This window comes from Maudiozyma barnettii, assembly GCF_903064755.1.
Source record: "Maudiozyma barnettii strain CLIB 1767 genome assembly, contig: KABA2_03, whole genome shotgun sequence".
NCBI lineage: Eukaryota > Fungi > Ascomycota > Saccharomycetes > Saccharomycetales > Saccharomycetaceae > Maudiozyma > Maudiozyma barnettii.
In genome coordinates, this window is record NW_024545240.1 from 5,596 (window position 1) to 32,924 (window position 27,329).

At 33.8% G+C, this 27,329-nt stretch overlaps 13 protein-coding genes across 13 annotated transcripts; 5 read left to right on the forward strand and 8 right to left on the reverse strand.

Annotated features, from left to right (window-relative positions):
- Window positions 1–478: 478 nt before the first annotated feature.
- Window positions 479–2,155, reverse strand: HPF1 (mannoprotein; the record flags this gene model as incomplete). Its single annotated transcript, XM_041549470.1, has 1 exon — window positions 479–2,155. One exon carries the CDS (start codon window positions 2,153–2,155, stop codon window positions 479–481), a length of 1,677 nt encoding a protein of 558 aa, XP_041405404.1.
- Window positions 2,156–5,349: 3,194 nt separating this feature from the next.
- KABA2_03S00154 (NAD(P)-dependent alcohol dehydrogenase) lies at window positions 5,350–6,432 on the forward strand (the record flags this gene model as incomplete). The annotated part of the gene is made up of 1 exon (XM_041549471.1): window positions 5,350–6,432. The coding sequence occupies one exon, from the start codon at window positions 5,350–5,352 to the stop codon at window positions 6,430–6,432; it is 1,083 nt and encodes a 360-aa protein (XP_041405405.1).
- A 544-nt stretch (window positions 6,433–6,976) lies between these two features.
- GRE2 (methylglyoxal reductase (NADPH-dependent) GRE2) lies at window positions 6,977–8,005 on the forward strand (the record flags this gene model as incomplete). The annotated part of the gene is made up of 1 exon (XM_041549472.1): window positions 6,977–8,005. One exon carries the CDS (start codon window positions 6,977–6,979, stop codon window positions 8,003–8,005), a length of 1,029 nt encoding a protein of 342 aa, XP_041405406.1.
- Window positions 8,006–8,778: 773 nt separating this feature from the next.
- Window positions 8,779–9,513, forward strand: DCP1 (Dcp1p; the record flags this gene model as incomplete). Its single annotated transcript, XM_041549473.1, has 1 exon — window positions 8,779–9,513. The coding sequence occupies one exon, from the start codon at window positions 8,779–8,781 to the stop codon at window positions 9,511–9,513; it is 735 nt and encodes a 244-aa protein (XP_041405407.1).
- A 183-nt stretch (window positions 9,514–9,696) lies between these two features.
- On the reverse strand, window positions 9,697–11,775 carry SPT20 (Spt20p; the record flags this gene model as incomplete). Its single annotated transcript, XM_041549474.1, has 1 exon — window positions 9,697–11,775. One exon carries the CDS (start codon window positions 11,773–11,775, stop codon window positions 9,697–9,699), a length of 2,079 nt encoding a protein of 692 aa, XP_041405408.1.
- Window positions 11,776–12,174: 399 nt separating this feature from the next.
- Window positions 12,175–12,885, reverse strand: KABA2_03S00242 (PEX11 family protein; the record flags this gene model as incomplete). Its single annotated transcript, XM_041549475.1, has 1 exon — window positions 12,175–12,885. One exon carries the CDS (start codon window positions 12,883–12,885, stop codon window positions 12,175–12,177), a length of 711 nt encoding a protein of 236 aa, XP_041405409.1.
- Window positions 12,886–13,270: 385 nt separating this feature from the next.
- PSF3 (DNA replication protein PSF3) lies at window positions 13,271–13,900 on the forward strand (the record flags this gene model as incomplete). The annotated part of the gene is made up of 1 exon (XM_041549476.1): window positions 13,271–13,900. One exon carries the CDS (start codon window positions 13,271–13,273, stop codon window positions 13,898–13,900), a length of 630 nt encoding a protein of 209 aa, XP_041405410.1.
- Window positions 13,901–14,050: 150 nt separating this feature from the next.
- On the reverse strand, window positions 14,051–17,317 carry CTR9 (Ctr9p; the record flags this gene model as incomplete). The annotated part of the gene is made up of 1 exon (XM_041549477.1): window positions 14,051–17,317. One exon carries the CDS (start codon window positions 17,315–17,317, stop codon window positions 14,051–14,053), a length of 3,267 nt encoding a protein of 1,088 aa, XP_041405411.1.
- A 1,080-nt stretch (window positions 17,318–18,397) lies between these two features.
- On the forward strand, window positions 18,398–19,909 carry NOP8 (Nop8p; the record flags this gene model as incomplete). Its single annotated transcript, XM_041549478.1, has 1 exon — window positions 18,398–19,909. The coding sequence occupies one exon, from the start codon at window positions 18,398–18,400 to the stop codon at window positions 19,907–19,909; it is 1,512 nt and encodes a 503-aa protein (XP_041405412.1).
- Window positions 19,910–20,107: 198 nt separating this feature from the next.
- RIB4 (lumazine synthase RIB4) lies at window positions 20,108–20,614 on the reverse strand (the record flags this gene model as incomplete). Its single annotated transcript, XM_041549479.1, has 1 exon — window positions 20,108–20,614. The coding sequence occupies one exon, from the start codon at window positions 20,612–20,614 to the stop codon at window positions 20,108–20,110; it is 507 nt and encodes a 168-aa protein (XP_041405413.1).
- A 514-nt stretch (window positions 20,615–21,128) lies between these two features.
- On the reverse strand, window positions 21,129–22,430 carry RPD3 (histone deacetylase RPD3; the record flags this gene model as incomplete). Its single annotated transcript, XM_041549480.1, has 1 exon — window positions 21,129–22,430. One exon carries the CDS (start codon window positions 22,428–22,430, stop codon window positions 21,129–21,131), a length of 1,302 nt encoding a protein of 433 aa, XP_041405414.1.
- A 389-nt stretch (window positions 22,431–22,819) lies between these two features.
- PEX6 (AAA family ATPase peroxin 6) lies at window positions 22,820–25,924 on the reverse strand (the record flags this gene model as incomplete). Its single annotated transcript, XM_041549481.1, has 1 exon — window positions 22,820–25,924. One exon carries the CDS (start codon window positions 25,922–25,924, stop codon window positions 22,820–22,822), a length of 3,105 nt encoding a protein of 1,034 aa, XP_041405415.1.
- A 373-nt stretch (window positions 25,925–26,297) lies between these two features.
- Window positions 26,298–26,750, reverse strand: MDJ2 (Mdj2p; the record flags this gene model as incomplete). The annotated part of the gene is made up of 1 exon (XM_041549482.1): window positions 26,298–26,750. One exon carries the CDS (start codon window positions 26,748–26,750, stop codon window positions 26,298–26,300), a length of 453 nt encoding a protein of 150 aa, XP_041405416.1.
- Between the last annotated feature and the right edge of the window lie 579 nt (window positions 26,751–27,329).

The window sequence follows — 27,329 nt, forward strand, 5'->3', positions numbered from 1 at the left end:
CAGAGGTACTTAGGCTTCAGATACTTACAAGGTTCTATTGATTATTTGTTAGTAATATATCTAACTGTATAAATGCCCCTATTTATCAACATTGAGATAAATAGTAAACATGTTAATGATTCTGATCTTATGATGTATTATATTGTAGGGTTGTTTATTTGGGTATTAGTAGCAGTTTTTGATTCATTGACTGTCGATACAGCCGTCATAAATGGATGGAAGCCTTCAATGGAACAATCCTACCTTCAAAAAATAAAAAATATATTATCGTATTAGTGGTATATAAGTCTATAATGGTTATATATTGATATATGATGCTTCTCATATGTTTATAACACAATTGAAAAGGGTCGATAGTTGTATCTTGAAGAACATAGAGAAACAGAAAAGGTCTCGGTGATATTACATTAAGTTTTTCTCAGTTTGTCAGATCATATATGAAAATGATAATGAATATCGAAAGCTCATAAACTCAAAATCATAGAAGTAACAAGGCAGCACCTAGGATAATAGCACTTAAACCGGTAGTTCTCTTTAGAGCACCGTTCTCAGACTGAATGGAAATACCATGAGAGGACCCTGTATTGCTACTTTGAGTGACTTGAGCAACAACTGGAGCAGAAGTATATTTAGTGTTTACTGAGGTAACCTTAACAGAAGAGTTTGGACCATTGGTAGCTTTCACTTGGGCATTAACAGAAGCAAAAGAAGATCTAGATGAATGACATGCTTCATCACAAGTAGTGACAGTGGTGGTAGTTAACTTATTGACTTGAGCAACAGCAGAAGCAGAAGCAGCTGATTTAGCTGAGTGACATTTTTCATTACAAACAGTGGCAACAGTAGTGGTTAGGGAAGTGATAGTAACTGGATGAGCAGCGTCCATGGCTTGTTCAGTACCAATACAAGTAGTGATAGTGTCTCTTTCAGTTTGACTGTCGGTGACGGTCTTCTTAGTTTTATCAGATTCAGTACAAGTAGTGACAGTATCCGTTTCAGTTCCGTATCTGGTGTTGGTAACGGTTTCCTTGGTACATACACCTTTCGAACATGATGTAATGGTGGCAATTTCAGTAGCAATGACAGAATTGGTTTTAATAACAACAGTTTTATTGTTAATGACGGTAGAATGTTCGGTAACAATATTGTTGGAAGTTATTAAAGAGGAAGTAGAAGGGGCAACAGAGTCCGCAGAGGAACCAACACTTGTAATATCAGAAGTAGAAGCAGATGAAAAAACTGAAGACTGAGAAGTGATTTCAGTAGCAGAGGAGGTTGGGTCAACGGCAGATGTAGATTCAACGGAAGAAGTAGATTCGGCAATAGAAGTAGGTTGGGCAGCAGAAGTAGATTCAATGGAAGAAGTAGACTCAGCATCGACAGAAGAAGCTCCAATCGTAGTTGGAGTAGCAGCAACAGATGAGGAGGAGGAGGAACTTGTGAACTCACTACTGCTTTGTTGAACAGAAGATGAATATTTGATTTCGACAGAGCTAGAGGTTTCATCTACTGGCATACTGGCAGAAATGCTTTGTGGCTCGATATTTTGAGTTGTAGAAGATGTAGATGGAACAGAGGAAGTTGGTGGAACAATAGAAGAGGTTGATGGAATAGCAGATGAAGTTGTTGGAACAACAGAGGAGGAGCTTGAAGGAGTAGTGGAAGAAGTTGTTGGAACAACTGATGAGGTTGTGGATGTTGTGGATGATGTTGTTGGAACAACTGATGAGGTTGTGGATGTTGTGGATGATGTTGTTGGAACAACTGATGAGGTTGTGGATGTTGTGGATGAGGTTGTTGGTGGATATAGCGAAGCATCAACACTGGAAATAGCAGAGGCAATATCAGCAGACAAGTAAGATGAATACCATGGAACAGCAGTAGCCATAGCAAGTAGTCCGTCCATATCTAAACCAGTGAACATGGTTGTGTAAGAAAGGTCACCAGCTTTAGCATTGTGGACGGCAAAATAAGCAGGGATGATACCATTTGGAATGGCTCTACCAGATGACAAAAACCAGGAAGTATAAGAACCAAAGTTGGCGTTGACATCATTCAATAGGACAACTAACTCAGCAGTTTGTTCTGGAGTTGGATTGGAAGCTTGAACAGCTAAAGCAGAAACCAACAAAAGGGTAGCAGAAGAAAGTTTCATTTTATTATGTGTTGTTTTCTATAATACTTGTCGTTATTAGTTGAATAGATATTACTACGACAATCAAACTCTAAAAGAATAATGAAATAGAGTGTCACTTGGAGGATGTCATATTTCATGTCTATTTATATATGTAAGATAGAACACAATTTGCGGTATAATCATTTAGAAGAAATTGTATAGTCGTCACTACATAAAAGTTGAATGTAACAATTGCAGAAAATAACATCTACAAGATGATACCATAATTTGAAAAAAAGAAAAAAGAAGACTGGAAAACATCGGCGATGGAGATGCGGTTACGATAGTCCAGTTATGATTGTTAGTATATTTCATAAACGATATGTCTAAATTTACCTAGGAATGTGTGGAGTACTTAGAGCATCTTAAGGTTAAAGTGGACGTAATTGCAATCTAAACTTGGGGACACACAAAATAACTCCAATATATGATAAAGAAAAAAAATAGTAACGGAATATATCCAGATTGGGTAAAAATATTCAAAAACAAAGAAAACATTTGATATTATTACTTTTTTCTTTTTATTTTTATTCTGTATATGTTTGTTTGTTGAAGGACATCTTAAAATTATTGATATTTCAAGATGTGTCATTACTTCTACGAAGAGATCTCAATAAAAAACAAACCGGATGTAATGATAAATAAACTGGTTAGTAATAATTTTTAATTGGAACCTATATCCTGAGAGAAATGAAAAAAAATACCTATACGACCAGTCAAGTACAGTTTATATGTTAGAACATTCTGTCTGGAGGATTAAAGGTTATGATCAGCGGTGACAACCAAAAGAATAACTGTATCAATTGGTAGTTGGACCTGCGATGGTGTATCATAGTCGGGAGATATATTTCCATATTCATACAACGGTCTGTGTATCCTGTACGACGTGGGGAAAATAACCCACGTCACAAACGATTACCACCCATGTTCTGTAGTCGTCTTTCTGTGGAAACATACTTATAGGAACCCATATGATGGGTTCTGGTTGCATAATCGTTCGTTCCTGTTGACACCACAGAAATCTCAGTACCATCGCTCTGTAATCCTATACATAGATCCGTAGAAAGAAAAATAAATCGGAAAGAAGAAAAAACTTCATTTCTCGAAGGTGCCAAAAATAAAGAGCAATGAGCAGAAAAACACAGCAACGATCAGGAGAGAAGAAATGAGGGTACATTTCATCTGATGAGGTAGATTTTGTATCTCAGATCCAGGAAGCTTAAGAGATTGGAATTGTTGCTCTTTTCTTTTGGTTAGTTCTTTGAGGGTTCCGGTTTCGTATTACCTGAAGTATCTTCACAATTTTTTTTTGGTGTTGTAAATATTACGAACAAAAAAATGGTGGTGGGGCTCGTATGGGATATTTCTTCCACGAATCCTCTATGCTATGGGTGTTCTATTTTTCTTTACTAATACAAATCAAGTGTAAACAATTCGATTTTTCAGGTACGAAGTATTATGTCTAAGACGATTTTGCATATCTGCCATTTGAGATAACCACGTCCACTTAGGTACTAAAGATACTGACGTTTGACAGATCGTATGGGTATTGCACGTTGCCCAGCTTCGTTGATCTATTTTATAGATGGCGCAGTTTCCCATTTAATAAATGGTGGGGAGAAGATATTAAATACTCTATAGTATTTGTCTATATAAATGTTGTTTTTTGTTCTATTTGAAGGACGTACGTAACAGTATTTATTTTGAGACGAAGGAAGATACATTATTCACTCACAAAGTAAACAATATTTACAAATGTCATTATTCTCAATAAACAAACGATAGCTGTTATACGCTACGTTTGATGTTTGACAGTCATTTCAAGAAATGATAAAGAAATTGTGTTTTCTTCTCTATAAAACTGTAAAAGTAAATAAACTTTTGTAGGTTACTTATCCTTGATCGATATATGATGAAAATTTAGGGTAAAGCAATAACATTCAATAAAAATAAAAGATGCTTATAATTCAAGGAATGTTCCTAGTTTCTACGAAAGTTTTTGCTCTCTTTCTTCGATATTTTGTTAGAGTGTTTGATCTCATAATATACCCCTCCCAACTATTAACTGCAGATATATATATCAAATGCATGACGTGTGTTGTTGGTCATGTATCCGAATCTACTCGTAAAAATCAATTTTAGTACATTTTAGTTATTTGAGTTGTTATTAATCTTACAACAACATATTTCCTATTGTTCGAACTCTATAACCTGATAAAAGTGGAGAAACCCTAGCATTAATTTTAAAAAGTTGCTATATCTGTTCTGTGAGAACTTGTTTACGTTCTCTGGTTATTTTTCATACTCCACCAAGCAAAGAGATAATGGTGTGGTAACCGATTGAATTGTCGTTATGAAGATAGCTACATGATATAACAGTGTTTACATAAAGAATGCAATAGTTGAACTTCATAAAAGGTATTCTTCAATTAAAACTATGATGTTAGGCAAGATTAATATCTAATAATATGCATTACCCAAACATGAAAATTGAGATAGTTACGAATTAGAATAATCTTAATATTATCCAAAATCTTGAGAATTGTACAAATCAATTCAGGTATGAACATATCATAACTTGTACTGATCCAATTTACTCAATTGCATTGAAATATTCTGACGTAAAACTACAGACAAGTCAGATCGCTATTGTTCCAGCAATTATTTGTAATTGTTTATCATCTTAAACTGCTCAAATTAATCAACTTTCATCGAATGTTTATTATGTCACCTATGATTAGAAGTGCTCTTTTAAGGTCATGATCAGATATATATATATATATGCATACCTCTAAAATGTATTAGGTAATGAAACACCGCCTTATCCCTCTAATTTTTAGACTAATTTCTGAGTGAGACACATTATTTTTTGCTTATCTCATCTCTAACGAGCGCAAAAAACTGAAAAATCTGGAAAAATTTATTGCACCGATGAGCTTCACAAGGGGATCCGCCTTTAATTAGTGTGCTTTCTTTTAACCCCTTCCAAATAGCAACCATTTTATCTTCTATCAGAAGTAATATAAATAAGATCGCATAAATTCATATGTTTATTAGAATTCAGAAATCATAATATTTATTTTAAAAGACACAATTATTTAACAGTATAAGACTAATTGAAAGCTTATTCCCTTGTAGAAAGAAAATACAATAAACTTCAAAAAACTTCAAAAATGTTGCAATATCCTGAAAAGATCGATGCCATCGGTATTACTGACCAAGCCGACTGGAAACACCCCAAGAGGGTTGCATTTCAACCACGTAAGTTCGGTGAAACCGATATTGATGTGAAGATTGAATGTTGTGGTGTGTGTGGATCTGATATACATACTGCTGCTGGTAACTGGGGTGATTTGCCAAAACCAGTTGTCGTTGGTCATGAAATCATCGGTACTGTTGTGAAAAAGGGTCCTAAATGTACCTCTGAATTTAAAATAGGCCAACGTGTTGGGGTTGGTGCACAATGTCACTCCTGTTTGAAATGTCATCGTTGTGAAAACAATAATGAATCTTATTGTGACAAATTGGTCACCACTTATGGACAATTCTTTGAAGATGGTTATTGTTCTAAAGGTGGTTACGCATCCCACATTAGAGTGCAAGAACATTTTGTCATTCCAATCCCAGACAATATCCCATCCGAGTATGCAGGTCCATTGCTATGTGGTGGTAACACTGTCTTCTCCCCATTAATCCGTAACGGTTGTGGTCCAGGTAAGAAAGTCGGAATCTTAGGTATTGGTGGTATTGGTCATATGGGTCTGATATTTGCCAAAGCACTAGGTGCAGAAGTATATGCCATTTCTCGTAATTCTAAGAAGAAGGAAGACGCATTCAAACTAGGTGCTGATCACTTTATTGCTACTAATGAAGAGCCCGACTGGGCTGAAAAGTATTACGATACTTTGGATTTGGTCATCGTTTGTGCAGGTTCATTGAAGGATGTCAATTTTGAAAAGCTACCAAAGATCATGCAAGTTGGTGGTCGTATTGTCTCTATCTCTGTTCCAGAACAATCAGAAAAAATCGTGTTGAATCCATTTGGTCTTATGGGTGTTTCTATCTCAAACAGTCATTTGGGTTCTATTGAAGAGATTAAACAATTATTAAAATTGGTTTCCGAAAAGAACTTAAGAATATGGATCGAAAAATACCCAATTAATGAAGCCAATGTTAACGAAGTATTCGAACGTATGGAAAAAGGTGATGTTAGATACAGATATGTATTCACAGATTATGATAAAGAATTTAACTAACTAGATAATATTTATTATATAGAAGAATAATTATTAAACGTTTTTTATTTTTACTTGAGACTTTTTTATGTAAAAGTTTTCGGCCGAATTGTAATGAATTCACACGTTAAATTTGAAGCAAATTCGGCCGAATACAGAGGGGGATTTACCCAATTTGTTTTTATTCCGATCCGAAGAATATCGAAAAAAAATTATTAGGTAATCATATTATTTTTCATTCTCAACTAAGAACAAACTTGCAGTAGAAGCAAAGGGTTTTTTATATTACTTTTTATTCTTTGGAACTTCCATCGGTTTTCCAATTGAAAACTTTCCGAAGGGTTCCTAATCATATAGTAAAACAATGAATTTTCCATCAGTCACTGTTGTTTTTTTCCATAATATCTGGATGACATTTATATAAAAGGTTCGCAAATATATTATATAATTTGAAAAAGTTTTATTCTAAAAGCTTTAAGTGATTCATAAATACTTACTCTATTTTCAGAGAAGTTCCATAAAACAATAGTAAATTAACTAAAAAAACTATTAAAAGAATATAAACATGTCCGTCTTCGTCTCTGGTGCAACTGGTTTCATTGCCCAACACATTGTTGGTCAATTATTAGATCAAAATTATAAGGTTATCGGTTCTGCTAGATCTCAAGCTAAAATAGATGAATTGCAAAAGAAGTTTGGTAGCAACCCAAATCTTTCCATGGTCATTGTTCCAGATATTAGTAAGTTGGATGCCTTCGATGAAACATTCAAGATTCATGGTAAAGATATTAAGTATGTTCTACACACTGCTTCACCATTCAAATTCGATGTCACCGATTTTGAAAAGGATCTATTGATTCCAGCAAGAAACGGTACTTTGGGTATCTTAGAAGCTATTAAGGAATATGCAGCTGATACAGTTGAAAGGTTTGTTATTACCTCAAGTTTCGCTGCTATCTTTGATTTGGCCCGTCTTGATGATGATAACCTTACTTTCACTGAAGATTCATGGAATCCTGATGATTGGAATAGTTGTCAAAGAGATGGTGGATCTGCCTACTGTGGTTCTAAGAAAATTGCTGAAGAAACTGCATGGAATTTCTACAATGAAAACAAGGATAAAGTGAAGTTTAAGATGACTGCTGTTAACCCTGTCTACGTATTTGGCCCTCAAAGATTTGACGCTGATGTTAGCAAAACTTTAAATACATCTTGTGAATTTATCAATTCAGCATTACATTCTACTCCAGACAAGCTACCACAACCTTTTGCTGGTGGTTACATTGATGTTCGTGACGTTGCTAAAGCTCATTTATATGCTTTCCAAAAGGAAAACACAATTGGTCAAAGATTGATCATGTCCGAAGGTAGATTTAGCACCCAAGATATTTTGAATTACTTAAATGCTGATTTCCCTGTTTTGAAAGGTTCTATCCCAGTTGGTAACCCAAGTGAGGCTTTGGAAAATAGTACAGCTGGTGCCAAGACTGATAACCATAAGACTAAGGAAATTTTAGGTTACAAGTTTATCGGTTTAAAGCAAACTATTGATGAGACAGCAGCTCAAATTCTAAAACAAGAAGGTAGATCGTAAGTAAATGTATAATTTTTAAAGTATATGTTAACAAAGTTATTGAAAGAATGATTAATAAGTAGTTAAGTCAGCAAATATTGTTTTGTTTACGAAATTTATTCACTGATAATAGGAATATTTTAGGAATTTTTAAGTTTAGTGTTTAATTACTCACTTATATTACGGTACTGAACAAAAACAATTTTTTTTAGAAAGAGTTAATACCAAACTTTATCAAAAATAATCACAATTAAGGTAACAAACTTAATTATGTTACTCAATACAAGAAAAACATATACGTAAGCAAAAGCTAAACGTCTAACTCACACAATTTGTGAGATTTTCTTCATATTTCCTTTATTGGTGTGCTTTTGTAGTTACCATTCTTATGAAACATCTCTTCAATCTAAATAAAGTTCGAAGCAAAGTAGATTGCGTTGGTCCATCATATTTTTGTTAATATCGACGTAGATTACTTCTAACTATATTACTATAGTCTTCCCCTAAGAATTGGAAAGTTAAATGATCTGTTTAATGTCTTTTCGGATAGGGATGCTTTCAGAGAGTGAAAAAAAATGAATAAAGAACAGCAAATTAGTGAAGCGAGTCAAAAATTCCAAATACCGTTGAACAAGGAAACAGTTTCAACATGATATAGCAATCAAGTCATATTTTCAAAGCACCAAGATACCAACTTTATCACATTTTACACTCTGTTCTGGATATATCTCATTGTAAGTTTATTTGAAATACCTAGTTTACACACCACCTTAGTAGGTAACATATCTGCAAAAATGACAAAGCAGCAAAGAAGTAATAATAATAATGAGACAGATAACTCTTCTGCCCTTGAATTTTATAGGAAAGCGCTCAACTTTAATGTTATTGGACGATATGATCCTAAGATAAAACAACTACTGTTTCATACACCTCATGCTTCCATATACAAATGGGATTTTCAAAAAGATGAATGGACAAAATTGGAATACCAAGGTGTATTGGCCATTTACTTAAGGGACATAAGTGATAATGAACCATTACTACATTTGGATTACAACACAGACTCTCAGTTTAATAATAACAAAAATAACAACATATTTGAAAGTAGTAGAAGCAATATATCTGAAATGTCAAACTCAAGTGCATTGGATGGTTCTACAAAATCTCAAAGGACAGACGTTTATTCCAGTAACAACACGGCCGGACCGAACTCGTCAAGCACAATCCTTTGTGGCAAAGACATATATAACTATGGTCTTATAATTCTTAATAGAATGAATCCGGATAATTTCTCTATGGGGATAGCTCCAAACAGCGTCATTAACAAGCGTAAAGTGTTTGATGTAATAGAAAATAAAGCCAATCCACTAGAATGCATGGGCGTGGAGGTTAAAGATGATTTGGTGATAATCAAGAATTTAAAGCACGAAGTGTTTGGTATATGGATTCATACCATTGCCGATAGACAAAACATTTATCAACTAATCAAATACCTACTGGAGAGCGAACCAAAGGAATCTTTTGCGTAAAAAATATACAATATATATATATATATTGTATAGCTGTATCTATAATTCGTATCATCGTATTTTACTCTACCATTGATTTTATTGTTATGCATCAAACAATTTTCAAAGTAGCTTAAATTAAAGAATATATATCTGGTCTTAGTTTATCATTCTAATTATTGAAAAAGAAGTATATATAAAACGCTATTTAGGTGTTGCTGTAGTGGGCGAACCAGCAGACTTAACACTAGAAGGTGTACCAGTCAAATAACCTATATCATTCCCAGCTGGCGTACTCACCGTACTTGCAGCAGCTGTAGACGCAGCGGTACCTTTCTTCTTCGTCACACGTTTCTTCTTAGGGGTTTCACCATTAGCAGCGGTCTTCTTAGGTTTACGAGGTCTCTTCGTTTTGGGTTTATCTGAATTACTACCACGTTTATTTGTTCCTTTACCTTTTGCTTGCCCACCAGTATCCTTCTTACCTCCTTGGCCCTTTTGTTTCTGAGGCGCTAAATTGGAATCTGAGCCAGTCATTGCCATAGATATCTTCATATTGAATGGAAGAGCAACACCGTTCCCACCACCATTTCCATTAACCATGTTTAATGCTTGTTGCTGTTTTCTCTTCTCCTTATTGACACGGTATTGTTCAATGAATTTCAATCTACTAAATTGATTATTCTCATTACTAACACTTGATGCAGCTGCGGCCGCATTTGCAGCAGCGATAGAAGATTGACCACCATCTGAAGCCGAAGAACTACCCGTGTTCCTGCCACCACCAGATATACCTTTTGAACCACTAGAACCAGATTTGGAAGTTTTTGTCTCTGTAGCATGTCTTGCTAAAGCTGCGGCAAATGCTGAATTTGTTGTTGTCGTGGTCCTTTCACCCATGATTAACATCATCTGCTCATATGTAGAGTTATGTTGTGGTAATTCCTCATGTTGACTTATATGACCTGCTCCACCCTTAGTCTTTTCATCTACGGATAACTTTCTATGTGGAAAATGTACTCTTTGCGTTTCTTCGTCCCATTTTGGTATAGTAAAATCTAATTCATTTATTTTTTCTTGGTGCTCATATGGGTTCAATTTCACAACAAGATCGATATTACGTTTGGTGAGGATCAACAATTCTGATTCTAATTGATTATAGATAGTATCAGAAAATCTTGCTTGATCTGCGTAAGTCATCATATCATAGTAACTTGACAAATCTGTAGGCCTTAAGAGCGTTCTATATACTCTTGGTCTTCTAAATGATGTTTTGACAACATTGGCTCTTTCTGAAGAGCTACTTGAATTCCCGTTATTACTATCATGAGCTTCTCTCTTAATATTATTATTATTTGAATTCTGCAAGTTATTGTTTTGTGATTCCGGATCAGCTTTTACATCTTGCTGTGGTTCTTGTCCCTGCGGTACAGGATTTGGGATAGTACCTGGTTTTGGTAAATCCTTCGGTATTATATCGACGGTGTTTGTATGATCATATACTTGTAACACAATATTTCCTTCATATAATTGTAAATTACAATCTCTAAGGACTTCCATTAATGCCTCTGGCATAGTACCTCTTGCGACATATTCTAAAAAATCTTTCAAAATTTCGTTGTTTTTATTTAACACAAGACCCTCATTTGAAATCTCAGGTGATTTCTGTTGCTGTTGTACCCTTGTATTCGCTGGCGCACATATTTTGTAATTATTTTCATATATATGGAATTCAAAACTAGGTCTATATTGTTCGTATTTCTTAAGAATTGAGTCTGTATCTTCAACGAAATTATAAATTCTCTTTGGTTTCTTATTGATCGTCATCAACAATTGATAGAATTGTGTTTCGAAATTATGCATTGCTTGCTGCTGTCTTTGTTGTTGCATTGCTCTTTGTTGCATCATCATTTTCTGTTTCTGTTGTTGTTGTTGCTGTGGAGTACCAGCTTGTAATTTATGCTGTTGCTGTTGTAATAATTGTAATTGAGCCTGAGTGAGCCTCGAATTAGTTGGAGGAGATCCTGCCGACACATTCATGGGCATTCCTCCAGGTGTATTTATAGGACTACTCATTTGCAAACCTGTATGTATACCTGCACCCGTAGGTGAACCATGAGTAAAACCATTAGTTAGACTTCCGTTACTACTGGCATTACTATTATTTCTATTAGCCATACTGAGGTTCACGGCTACACCTTGGGGACTGAGTCCTCCTCCTGGTGTGTTAACAGGGATTCCAACATTTTGCCCATCGTTGTTTGGTGAATTAACTGCACTCATTGAAATGATATTCAAAAACAAAAATCAATATAACGCAAAATAGCTTATGGAATAATATTTCAGTATCAGTTGTTGTTGATACTTTTTAACCGTTGAATTATGAGAGTTCAACCTTATTTCCTTCTATGATAATGTGATTAAAAGCTCTTTCAAATATTGTTTACAATAAGCCTTTTTCATTAAATTTCCAAATTTTCTTAAAAATTCAAAAAATCATCGTTAAAAGCACAGCATGAAAAGAGCGTTACCCTGAAGGGCAATTAAATATTATTATCAATACATTATAAGAACAATAACGATCACACACGTACACAGGCACACACATATATAGAACTTGTATAGACTAGTATATACACTCCGAAACATACCTGTAGATAAAAATCAATTTGAGAATATTTATTAATTTGTCTTAGTGGCCTTCCACATATCGCTGAGTCCTAGCATTGAGGTCACCACACCTGCAAGAGCCACATATTGTTCACGATTAGCCAAATAGCCTAGATTGTTCAATACAATAAACATATCTGTAGAATCCCATAGCAATCTTCTGGTAGCCATGAATCTTTCCCTGTGTGTGGCTTTGACCAAGTCGATGCGTTGTTTATCGGTGATTTCTTCCTTAGAGTCGTTAACTTCTTTTAATTTAACATCAGAGATTTGAATATTACGTAGATCCAATAATAAACCAGAGACTAAACCGAAAAGCCAAAACCAATTGGTCCAACGAGGTACTTTTTTACTTGAAAATGTAGTCATAGGAACCAATTTAAACATTCTTAATAAATTAATTTGATCTAAGGTCAAATATCCTGCGTAACATAAATTCTTAATAATATTCAATACACGTACAATCGAATCCCCAATCAATTTTTGATCGTAAACTTTGGAGGCAGCTTGTATATGATTCAATGGTTTTAAAAATCTCAATACTTTCCTAACTATTGTAAATTGTGCTTGCAATTGTCTAGACAACGCAGATCCTTGTTGTACAGCCAAGAATCTACATAGATATTGTAACAAACGTAAAAGCTTCTCTCTACCAGCAGTAGTGTCTAAAAACTTGACTAATTTAGTCACCAAGGGGTGATAGACCAATGTATCGTAGACCATAATTTCAACAATTTGTTTTGCAATAGATACTTCTAAGATACAAGAAGAGAATGCAATATTAAATGGAAAAGACCTGAACTTATTGGTTTAAATATCTTCTAAATTTTCAAACCCTTTTTTATATATTAATCAAATCCTTTAATCGCAATAAAGGAAATGACTGATTCGTCTTTAAGAGTTGACTTTTACCCCAACAGCAATAACAAATCCGCCGTGCCGAGATATGTTGTAAGAGACGCGTTTAATATATTTATCACCGATCTAGCGAATGCACCAATTGTAGTATAAGAGACACGAAAATTTTAACCAACGAACAACAACAAGAAACCACACCCAAAGGGAAGATAAAGGACCTTCAAACGTTGATGAATAGATACTGCAATTAATGGGATACTACGATATAGATGATATGCTTACCGAAGGGAGCGAGATTCCATGCAAGTTTCTTCAAGATATACCGGGACTCGGATATCTGGAAAATAATCCTGGGAAACCTATTAAAGCTAATGCTAAACTAATGTTACCTTACTGGTTAGCCCATATCCTTGCAGCTATTGATAATATACCTCTCTCTGAGGATTCCATGACTGTTGATGATGAGGAAGAACCTGTGCCGTTTCTTGAAATGTCGACTCCTGAAAGTTTTTCCCAAAGAGTCATTAATGCTATAAAGACAGACCCCAAATCATTAGATCTACATTCAATAAATCCACATTTTTATGAACTAGCCATTAAATGGTGTGCAATATATTCAGTAAAAGATTTAGCAAAAGTAGTCTCTGAGTTGTTATTACAAAGATCTCAAGATATTAATAACTTCGCTTACTCAATGTCAACACAAACTAAAAATATTGATTCTATAGGGACAATGTCAAATATTACAGAGTCAAAACCAAATAACTTATTAGCATCTTCATCTTTTTTAATGACTTTAGATGAATTAGAAAAATATGTGTATAGGACTTCACATGAATCTTACAAGAATTCGAAAAGATGGATGTACCAAAATAAATAATCAAAATATAAAATTAACAAATGCATATATATATACATAATTGAAAACGAGCACATAATAACATATGAAGGGTAATAACTATTATTACTATTACTTTACGTATTATATTACAAAACAAAAAAAATACATATACATATATATATATATCAATTAGAAAAGGTCACCGTCGTCACTACCATCATCGTTATTTTTAGTATCTTCCTTGTCGGAACCTTCATCATAAACAGGTTCTTCTCCACTTTCATCACTATCAGCAATAAATTCGTCTGATAATGTAGATTTTTTCCCTCTGTGCTTGGTTTTGCTTGGCTTAATTACATCGTCGTCATCGTCATCGTCGTTGTCATTTCCAGAACCACTAGTGTGCTTCCTTTTCTTATCACTAGAAGGTTCCTTTGAACTTTTACTTCTTTTTCTTTTCTTCTTTTGACCATCGCTATCATAAGAAGCATCCGAATCAGCACCTGCATTATTTTCATCAACAAGCATACTTTCACGTTCCAACATATATTGTTGTGCCTCATCTTGTAATTTCTTATATTCGTCTGCTTGTTTTTCTAGCTTGATACGCTTTTCTTCATCTTCCTTTTCTTGTCTTCTCCTGCTTTCAAGTTCTTGTTGTTCTAACGCTTTACGAGCATCCTCTAACTTAACATCGTTTTGTTTGTCAAATACTTCTTGCTCCGATATACAACGCTGAAGAGATGTCTTCATTGTAGTCTCTCCTAATTGAATTCTTTGTTCTAATTCTTCCTTTGAAACAATAACAAATGATTCATCATCTTTCAATTCTTGCAACAGAACTAAACCATTTTGTAAACCAACAAGTGCTTCCTTTAGATCAGCGGAGGTACGGTTGGTACCTGACGCTCTTCTCAAAGTTTCAGCGATTTGGAACTCCAACAAAGCCAAATTATATTTCAAAGTATTGATATATTTATTAGATTTGTTTATTTCTTTCTCATTACCTTCCACTAAAGCTTCATCACCTTGAGTTTCAATTGAAGATTTTACACTTTCCTTAGACTTTTTCAAATATTCAACGGATTTTTCTCTCATACCTCTAAAATACCATGCCTTACCTAACATATTATAGATATACGGTTTATTTTTCAAATTACTGAACGTTCTAATCAATAATTCATAAATTTCAATGGACTTGACGTATTCATTCATCTCCAATAAACAATTAGCAAGATTAATATGAATATCTTCATTCTTAATAGAGTCTCTAACTTTTCTTAACACTTCTAATGCTGGACCCATTCTTTTGTTTTCAGCAAATACAATAGCAATACCTTGAGCTGCAAAAATGTTTAATGGATCAATTTGTAGAACTTTTTGGTATAATTGAATAGCCTTTAAGTAAGATTGTTTAGATTTCTCCATATCTTTACTAGAACCAGTTTTTTTACTTTCTTTGGCAATAGCACAATACAAATTAGCCAAAGAAACAAGTGCATATAAATCATGGGAATCATATTTGACTAAAGTTTCTTTATTACTTTCGGTAGCCAAATCACTACTATTATGCACAGTATTTAGATACCAACTGTAGAACGAACGAATCTCCAAATTCGATTCATTTTTGGATAATAAGGCCTTCATAATATCATCTTCTTTCTCGATATTATGAGTTGTCGATGAAATATATTTACAGTATAACTCCCTTATCTTTGCTGATAGATATGATGGATGCTCTTGAAGGATATTCCCATAGACTGCTTCAGATGCTTCAATATTAGTACACTCATCCGATCTTGCTACATTAAAGTCTATCGTAATAGCGACACTCTTATCATGATTCAATTCTTGAGCAGATTTGAAATATTTATTGGCAGCCTCGACTTCACCATTAATGAAATAGAAACAACCCATATTGTTGTAAATCTCTAATGGAACACTATCCTCATTTATAAAAGTCAATTCATCGACAACTTTACTCAATAGTTCCAATGATTGTTTGTAATGGTTTCTAATTTCATATAATTGAGATAATAATAGGTAGGCACGAGGTGTTACCAATTGATTTTTTTTGGCCGTAGTTAAATTAACATATTTTTCCAAAAATTGAATTGCTTTATTTGATGTACTCTTTAATGCTTTTGCGGATAAACTTTTCCTACTATTAGAATCTAAACATTTACTGGAGTATAGAAGACCTAGAATATAATTCAATTCTTGTATCGATTCATGGGTTTTCAAAAGATTTTCAAAAGTCAAGATACTTTCTTCAATCAAATTAGTCTTAATTTGTGCTTGACCAATTCCAAATTTAGCTAAAAGATTTTCCTCATTCTTTCTTAAACTTTCTTGAAACATCGCAAATGCTTTACGATATTCACCAAGAGCATATTGTGCTCTACCACACCAGAATGTGGCATCTGATAGAACAGTATTCGATAATAATTCCTTTCTTGGAGCTAATTTATTTTCATAAATCTCTAAAATTTTAGTATAGTTACCTTTGAAATAATAATAACTCTGTAATAAGATTAGAAGAACTGGATTTTCTTTATCTGCACTCAATTGAGAATCTAAATCCTTTAAAGCACTTGTGAAATTCTCTTCAAATTGAGTATCGTTATTGGATTCTGTCAAAGCTTTATAAAATTCTGTCAATAATACCAAAGTGGATGGGCCTTTATTATTTGGGTCCAATTGGGCAGCTCTTTTCCAAGATTTGATGGCCATTTGATGATCTTTTAATTGCCAGAAGCACATACCTATACCAATTCTAGGGTCTGGTTTAATCATAGGGTTAATGACTAACAATTCTTGGAATGATTTCAAACTAGCCTTGTAATTCTTGTTATGGTATAAAAGTTTAGCCCTTAAGAACAAAAACATAGAATTTGGTTTTAGTGGTTTCCCAGATCTTCTCTCTTCGGCTTCAATACCTTTTATAAATAAGTCTGCAGTCTCAAGAGCCTTTTCGTAATGACCTCTTTGATAGTATAAATCTAAAGTAGCCAAGATATTTGCGATCCAAGTTGGATTAAACGCAATTGCATCCTTCAAATTATTTTCTGCGTTTTGTAAAGCTTCTTCTCTCTTAGCTACGTCAATATTATTCATCTTAGCCATCTTAAGGTAAGCCCATGTCAAAAATGTATAAAGACTGGCTTTATCGTAATCAGAAAATATGTCCAAAGCTATCTGAATCAATTTGATACCACCCTCCAACATACCATGATTACAATATGCAATTGCAATCATTAACCAATGTTCTTTGTCAGAATTTTCTTCAACTAACAAAGTTCTCAAATCGTTTGGATCATCTGGTAAATCTGTATCTAAATCGATACTGACCAGTTCTTCAGAGGCTTTTAAAGGGATATCTAGGGAAGTAGGCCAATCCATTGAAGGATAATTGGCAAGATCGATCACAGATGCATCTTTGGTAGGAGAACTCATGATTTTATGTTCCTATTTCTTCTGCTTGTTTGTTATTATCTCTCGAACAGCACTTATGAAAAAGCTAAAACGACCTTATCAATCAAACCTAAGAAAACCGTAGCAACAGGAATAGCTAGTAATAACAAATATCCCGTTTAATTTAGGATTATTCGAGCACAAGGAATTTTCTTTTGTTGTCCCTTGATACAGAACTGGTTAAAACCCAACTTTTTCACCTATCTTCAACTATTTTTGCCTTGAAAATTGTTCCCACTGCATAGAAATTCAATTTCTTGCTCTATTTGGTTCTTTCTCGGTGAGGACAGCTTCAACAGTTTTCAACGCTATTTTTTTATATTTGAAAAAGAGAGTGAGGGTAACTAGCTTATAAAAGTAAACTATTAGAGTAATACCAAAGCAAACATCAAACATTACACTAGTCATATGTAGGCTCTCTTTACTTGAAAGGTATACCGATGATAAGAGTTAATATCATTAATTCTGAGTCGATACACTATTGATTCTATGGTACATTCAAAATTATATTCTCAAACCGTTCAAGTCCACCAATCTGAAATAAAACAGAATAAGATTATATTAAACTGTAGTAATATTAGTTAGCCTCTCAAATTTCCATGTACTAATGGTACGGACATGAAAACTCCAACATGAGCTGAATGAAGGTAAAATATCGCCTTCAATTATGTCATCCGTATGGAATGACCGGCAGCGTTCCGGCTTCACCGTCTTATATAATGAGTTAGGAATGGTAAAAGGGAATAAGTGTCAATAAAATATATTAAATATATATCCGACCCAATTTAGTTTGGAAATAGTAATGTTATAATAATGCAAAATACTCTACTTCGTTTCAATTAGCTGTCACATCAGTACCAAAATGCAAATGTTGACTAGGCGGCACGTGACTGAAAAGTTTTTTCTTTACAAATTTTCTCTAAGATCGATGAGATGAGTTACGAATAATAGACTTTTTATAAAAGATAACAAGAACTGGAACCGTTGATATAGATATTGTGAAATATTTTATGTCTTTGACACAATCTCTTTAGTAGATCTACGATAGATAAAAACAGAGCAATGAGTACCGTGCAAAAAAGAGTTTTTGTTGGTAATGTGTTGAATAACCAAGATGAATGTTTTGAGGATTTGTATAGACGTTTCCAAACATTTGGGGAAGTGAGTGATGAGACTAAAGGATTTGATATTCATGGAACTTTCGGTTACTTAAATATAAAATTTTCTGATGAACAAGGTTTTCAGAAACTGAGGAAGAATTTTAACAAAATCAACTTCAAAGGTAATATGTTAGCAGTAGATCTGGCAAAACCAAGTTTCCAAGAATCATGGAAAAATCAACACGAAAAAGATTTAGTAGAAAACGGTTTGATAGAGAAGAGAAACTCAAAGAGAAATTGGGAACAGTATAAGAAATTAGAAAACATTCAAATGTCCTGGCTAGATCATAAAGAAGTCATGAAGGGGAGAATGAGAAAGACACCAAGAAAGAAAAGAGATCTATCAAATGTAACGTTTAGAATTGATGTTAATGGATCTTTGAAAGTTTACAAATGTTACAAGACTAAACTATGGGGTTATGAAAGACACAAAGAACTGGGTGACCTTGTTTACAAATTTGTCGGGAACAAATGGCGTAATGGGTTTGATCATATTGTAGATCGTCTAAATTATGCTAGATCAAAGCAATCCATACATTTCAATAACCCAACCGATGGATCATCATTGACAATTTCACATGACCCAAGTTCTGTGCCAACTGCAGATGATGAACATATTTCTGAAGAAGAGAAATTAAAGAATAATAATGTATTGTCAAACTTACTAAGCGGTTTTGATTTTAATGAAGTGACAAATGCAGTAGATTCAGATGAGGCTGAAGAATTCGGATTTAACGCTAAGGAACAACAGGAAGAAAATTACGGACAATATAATAACGACAATAATTATAATGATGAGGAATATTACAATGAAAATGGTGACGATTATAATTATAATAACAACAACTACAAAGAGGAAAAAGATTATTATAATGAGGAACCTGTCAAGTCTCACAAACAAGATAATAACAAAAATCATACCTACGAAGAAGAAGAAATACAGGAGGAAGAACCTATTCCAATTTTCACTGACAAACCTGTTAACAATGTCATGACGGGTACTGTTAGTAACACCGAAACATTAAGATCTCTATTTAACCCAGAAAGTGAATCAAAATCAACTGGATTTACTTTAATGGCTGGAATAGGAGAAGATATCGCTGATGATCAAAACATACCAGAGGATGCCGAAGAACATATATCCAGTGTTGTTGGAAAGGACTTCTCTGTACATGATCAATTGAAGGAAAAGAACCATTTATTCTTTGCCCATTTCAAATCCCCCTTCTTGTTAGGTCAAACCCAATTAACTAAAATTTCTAGTGGTGGAAATAATGAACTGTTAAATAACTGGGACCAAGAATTCTGGGATAATAGAGGTACATGGACCAGAGAGATGAAGAATAAAAAGAGAGATGCTCTAAGGCAACTCCACAAGAAAAAAGCTAAAGAATCAAATCATATATTGATATAACCAATGGGAAATAGAAACAAAAACTTCAATCACTCTAATTTAAAAAATAAAAAATCTTTCTTTTCATTATGCATTAACTTCAACTAACCAATAAAAATCAAACACCATCTGGGAGGTATGTAAATATATATATATATATATACATTAATATTTATCTAAGTACTTACCATTAAATACCTGTATCATAAGTCAATAATTTTAAGCGTCTGGTCCAAACTTCACGGCCATTTCAGCTGCACAGGCACCCCAATCTTCCCCGTGGTTATGCATTGTATGATGTTCATCAATACCAGCTCTTGCAAGAGCTTGTTCTTCAGTCATACATGTCAGAAGACCAAAGATAACTGGTAAATGAATTTTATCTTGAAGATTCATCAATGCATGTGTAACAGAGTCAGATATGTATTCAAAGTGCATAGTACTACCTTTAATCAAGACACCAATTGGGATAACAGCATCAAGAGGTTGACCTGCCTTCTTTTGCTTTTCAACAAATCTCTTTGTACCGTATGGCAATTCATAGGAACCTGGAACAGTTTCAACAATAATGTTTTCTTCTTTAACACCTAGAGACTTCATTCTCTCAATAGCTCCATTCACTAAAGCGTCAATTACTGATCTATTCCAACGAGCATGAATAATACCAATTCTTAATTTAGAACCATCGTATTGTTGGTCAATCTTACCTAAACCCTTAACAGCCATTCTTTAAATATATCTATGTGTGTGAGTGTATGAAATGTTATAACTAGTATATAATAAAACGATTTGATTATCAATTTATTATCTTAGTTGGCTCTTCTGTAGAAGGTAAGAAAGTTAGACGAAACCAAAGTGATGGATGATACTCCCCTTGCTACTTACCGCTGCCTTCCTTTTATATCGAAACTTCCCTTTAAATCACAATCGAAATTTTTCACTCGCGGAACACGGAAAAAGTGGACGACGAAACGGAACTTCGTTAAACACCGTCAAAGATAACTACTGATTTATTGATTAGTAATACCTGAATAAGCAAATCATAATTGCTCAGGGTGCAAGATACAGAGTGCTTATTAATCCAAGACATTTTTTAAAATGACTAGTAGTTCATAGTTACTGATTTACATTTGTTGTTATTTATTACATATTTATCCAATTGTTGATTTATTCTACATAGACTCACTCAGCCTCGATCCTCCGATGACAAACAAGACTCTCCTCAAAAGATGGCATTTATTCAATAGAATTCATTTTCCTTCTCAATTATTTGATCTCTAGCGAACTGAGACCCACCCTTTGTATCCATGGCTTCTGCCGTATCTTCCTCTTCATCACCTTTATCCTCGGGGTCACGTGGAACATTGTTCAATTGAACACTCGGAGCATATTTCGTGTTTTCTAAATTGCTGAAGATGGAGGTCATAATATTATCAAGGTACTCTGGTGAGTTGACATTAAACATATTTGAAGGTCTTACTTGTAATTTATAATCTGGCCCGTAATATTCATAGTAATCATTATAAGGTAGTTCTTCATCCAACACGACATTGTTCAACAGACCAGTTTCAAAACACCACGTCCTTGCAACATTTCTCATTGTATAACCACCACCACCGACAACCATCATTGGAATGTTGAACGATTTAACAAAATTCACACAGTTAGCATGTCCTTGCATAGATAAATTGAAACATCCTAGACGATCACCAGATAAAGAATCACCACCACATTGCAATACCACAGCAGATGGCTGATACCATTCCATAATTTTACTCACTACAGGTTCAAAGACAGCCCTATATGTAGCATCATCAATACCATCTCTCAATGGAACATTCACTGCGTAATTTTTACCCTTACCGACCCCAGTATCTCTTAATTCACCAGTACCTGGGAAAAACTCACCATACTTATGGAAGGAACATGTCATTACACGGTCAGTAGTATAGAATGCTTCTTCAACACCATCACCATGATGAACGTCAATATCAATATAAAGAACTCTTGGGTGGTATCTTAACAACTCGATAATCCCAAGAACAATATCATTTAAATAACAAAACCCTGAGGCTTCTGATTTTTTCGCATGATGTAACCCACCAGCATAATTGATGGCAACATCACATTTACCTCTATTTAATCTTGCGGCACCTTCCATGGACCCACCTCCTGATATACTGCAATATTCGTATAACCCATCAAACACAGGACAATCATCACCTACATTAAATTTCACACTCTCTTTCTTAAACATTTCTAAGTTATCTGGTGTAACTCTTGATAAAAAATCGATATATTCATCTGTATGGAATTGACACATTTCTTGTTTGGTGGCAGGTTTGGCTCTGTAAATTTCCATCTTCTTGTACAGACCATAGTTCATAATTAAGGAATGTGCCATTCTTATTCTGTGAGGTTTCATGGGGTGACCAGCACCATAGGCATAGTTCCCTACATCTGCATCATAAAAGTAAGCTACCCTTTTCTTTTCGTTGGGTTTAACGGTAATCGGATCGAATGGTTTAGCTTCGTATACCATCTTATTCTCCGACCTATATTCAGTTTTCTACTCTTTAATAACTTTTTCCTTTGATCAAGTAAATCACCGAACAAATTGTTACAACTTTGCAACTTTAATATTTCAAATTGGTTTGATTCATAAGGAAGTATACAGGGTTTAACATATTTCATTTATCAATTAAGTAATGATTATTTTTGTTTAGAAGTTCTCATTTTTGCCTCTCCCTTGTCTCTCTCTCAATTTTCTAAGAAAACACGGAAAGATAAAAGGGCAGAGACACCGATCTATAAGATCCGCTGCAAAGAATATCATTTCTGACGGATTTGAATGCATTAATTGTAAGTTATTCATTTCTGAATATATAGCAAGTCACATTTAAATAGATATATATTTACAATCACGACCTACTAGCCTTCAAAATCCCTCTTGACCTTGAGGTAATGATCTAATTCATCCTGTGATACACTTGCCGTTAACTCTTTATGAGCTTTGATGAAATCTTCCATTCTGACAGTCACGGATGTATCATTATCTGTAGCAACCTGATCGAACCAGTAATTAAGAGAAACAGCCTTTTCTTGGTTATCATTTCTTATTTGGTTATACTCTGTTAATTTACTATCTACAGTGTGAGCAATATTTATCATTGCATTTAACATAGCATCTGAGCACAGAGCATAAAAATCTGCCCCCGTATAATTGAATGGACAGTTTTCGGCAACTTGCATTAGATCCACATCTTCATGAAATGTGAATTTACGAGTTAATGCCTTTAAAATATTTAATTGTTTTTCATTTGTATCTGGTATACCTAAGTATAATAGTTTATCAAATCTACCTGGTCTCAAAAGAGCTTCATCTAGTAAATCTGGTCTATTGGTGGCCCCAATGACAAAAATTCCATCGCTCCCTGTTCCATCCTCGGAACCAGAACTCATCCCATCCAATTCAGCTAATAGTTGGGAAACAATACGGTCCATTACCCCACCAGAATCACCTTGGTTACCTCTCTTAGGCGCTACGGAGTCGATTTCATCAAAGAAAATGACGCATGGTTTTGCCTCTCGAGCCCTTTGAAAGATTCTCCTAACATTAGCTTCCGATTCACCTATATACATATTTAATAGTTCAGGACCTTTGACACTGAAAAAATTCAACGAAAAGTTAGTGGCAATAGCTTTTGCCATTAGAGTCTTACCTGTACCAGGAGGCCCGTAAAATAATAATCCACTTCTCTTCTTTAGACCAGATAAAAATAATTCTGGGTGCTTCAATGGCATGTCAATAGTATCCATTATTTCACCCTTTATTTGATCAACACCACCAATATCATCCCATGTAACATTTGGAATCTTTGGAGCACCAATAGATACCGAATATTCATCTCTTGCAGCAGATATTGCATTTTCTAATGTGGCCATATTTAATTCTATATTGCAGTTATGTTCCGATTTGTTGGAGTTTTCGATACATTCTTCAGTTGCATTACTGACAATAGAACGTATATCTATAGGTGTCAACCCAGCAGAATGAAGAGCTAAATGTTGTATATCCACATCCTCTCCTAAAACGAACTTTTGATTGTTCACTATTAAATCACAACTATGATTTAGTCGTTTAGAAGATAAGTACCATTCAAAGATTGATCGTCTTTGTTCTTCAGTTGGGACGGGTACACTAACTTCGAATTTAAAAAAGGCCCTGGCTGTACTTGGTAAATTATCTATTTCATTAACAGAAGCCAAAAATATTACATTTTTATATTTCTTCATCGTTGCCATAATAGTATTAAGTAATCCTAATTCCAATGTTCTTGCTATCTTGGTTGTATTTTGATCCTGGTTAGGATCGATAGGTGGGAATAAGACGTCCAAATGAGACATGTATAAAATGGTGGACTCGACATATGGTAGAACACCCTCAAGTTTTGCGTTGAGGAAGCCAATAACCTTAGTTATAGAGTCTAAAGAACCTTCACTCACAGAAAAGGTAATACAATCAAAATCTATAAGATTAATTTGAAACTCTGTTGCAATGCTTTTAACTAACGTTGTTTTTCCCACGTTACTGCTTGTAGAATGAAGCAATATAAGGGTCTCTACAGGAATTCCTCGTTTTAGACATTCAATTGACGAGTTGATGATGTTTGAGATATCATTATAGTATGGAAAAGTGTCTGAGAGGTATTTAACCGACGTTGGGAGATTATAGAATGCGTTGAAATCATCATTAATTGTAGCCTCTGGGGATTCGCGTACTATTTTACTTGTACTAAGTTTGGTTTTCACTGGATCTATTATAAATTCGTCCTCAAAAATATTTGAGGAGATATCACCATCATAATTAGTTGTTTTGACATCAGCATAGCTAATTTTAAACCAGACTAATGTGTCATATCCATCTGTTATCTCATTGACACATTGGTCGTCCCATGAAATATTAGTATCCTTAGAAGTTAGAGACGATAGAGATTTATCAAAGGTAATGGGTATAAGGTCACCAACTTTGGATAATCTATTCTTGCTAGCAAAAAAGGTTTTAAGTCTTTGTAAAATAATATCCTGATAGATCTTTTGAGTTTGAATCCAATCACCTACTCTTGAAATAATAACGTTAGAGGCAATTGGTAAAGTGTCTTCTATAATAATTTTTTGAATTTGGATATTTTCCTGACTTGGATATAAACTTTTCACTCTGGGATGCAAATATATGGTGTTCTTGTTGAAATTATTTGGTCGAAAGAGCACAAAAAGTCTTAGTCGAGTTGATTTATTCTTAAGCGAAATCCGCACCAATGATCCACTACTAATTTTAAGCTTTTCAAAGACATCATGATTCGCATATGCAAAAAGTGTATCATCATGATTTTTTTGGTAGATATCTGGAGTTATTAGGTCCAATGGTAAAGGATATGGAAGACATTTAACTTTGATATCGGATAAGTTCATATGTGAGTTTACATCATGGTCATCATTGTTTTCTTTACCTTTCATAAGGATAACTTTTGTCTTAGTAAAATCAATTACTCCGAATGGATGAGGTTTGCAATATGTTATATTACACAATCCCTGACGTAACCATTGTTTCTTATATATAACCGATTGTTTATTTCGAATATCAAACTTCGTTGTTAAAAAGCTTAATTTGTCATTGTTTGAAGGTAATAGTGATATTTTATCGTAGAGTACATTATCTAAAGTGATTCCAACAATATTCAAAGATGAGATATATTCTTTCGAATTGTCACCTAGAGGGTTGAACTCGCAAAAATCAAATGTTGGATTGTATCTTTCTATATGATAATGATCAGTAGGGATATTGACAGTTTCATAAGGTAAAGATGTGTCTAAACAATACCAATATATGAAAGTGTTTTGTAATTCTCTAGAGTAACACGGTAATGTAATTTCTGCGAAGGAGGAAAATTCATCGATAACAGAGGAGTACAGATCTGAAGATACTTTGATTTGACCTGGAGATCCATATGGGTCGAATTGTAGGTTAACCTTCATATTAATATCTAAGTAAAGAACGAATCAATAAGGTTTGTAGGTGTTACACTTACTATTGATATATATATATATATATATATATAGGGAAATATGATTGAGTTAAAACTCCATTTGTAGTCATCGGTTTCTTTCTCGATATTTTTATGCGAAATCTCAAAATATTTTCTTAAAAGAAACTGCTACGTGATGAACTAAGAGGTAACAAAATATATATATATAGAGAGAGAAAGAGAGAAATCTAAGACTACTGCTTATTGATCGTTATTGTTAGTGTTTATATAATAATGTATGTGCCTTTTATTTAAATATTATCAGTTATAGAATATGAAATTGGTACGAAATGTTTATATTTTATATTTTCTTTTTCACTGAATTAGTATCCCTTCACCAATGGTGATTTCAATATAATTTCTCTGGCTTCATTTATCTTGGCAGTAATAAATGGAGACCCACCTTTATCAGGATGATTTCTAAGTATAGCGTTCCGATGTTTACTTTTCACTAGTTGTGCATTCAAATTTTTAATTTCATTGGCTGATATATCTAATATAAGTAATGCTTCCGCTTCTGTCATTCTAGAGAAAAATCCACCTATAATTTGTTGTTCTAAATTCGATTTCATCTTACTATTAAGCCTATTGCTATCAAAACGTAAATCATTATGGAACTTATGTCGGTATGATGATTCGTCATCCAACCTAATATTATTCAACCTTGCAATCATCATTGGTGTTAATGTCTTGTATACTGACCATGCTCTAAAACCTGACCTTGCAGATACTGCGAGGAGAGTCACGCCTACGCCTATTATCAGTGGTAAAACCATTTTCTGGACAAAGAACCAACTATTTTGATAAAGTTAGGTTATTGTCAGTTCCTCTCTATGCTGCCATATTATCGATCATATGAACTCGATGCAGTGATCATTAATAAATATCAACTTTAACAAGCTATTTTTTTTTTTAAAAAAACAATCAATTTTTTTCTTTCTTTCTTGATTATGGAAATATGTTCTGTCAGTAATGTGATCACTGGAAAGATAATCGACAAAGATACAAAGAAGTATACATATTTTACTTTTTCTATGTAATGTTCCTTACTTTAGAATTCTTATTTATTTCTTTTATTACGTGTTTATTTTTTGTTTTTGTTTACGATCACAATTAAAGCTTAGGGAAGCATTTTTCCAAGAAAAAATCTTATTAGATAACCAAAATTCTACCCACAATGTATTATTATTGATTGACTGTACCAAGCTTTCGAAATATATTCAATACAAAGAAGCACGCAATTATATGTAAGAATGTTCCTGGTGACTTCATCGAATGGCCTACTATCAATACTTAATTTCTAATGCATATCGTACTAGAATTATCTATAATTTTATTCAAATGAAAATGAAATA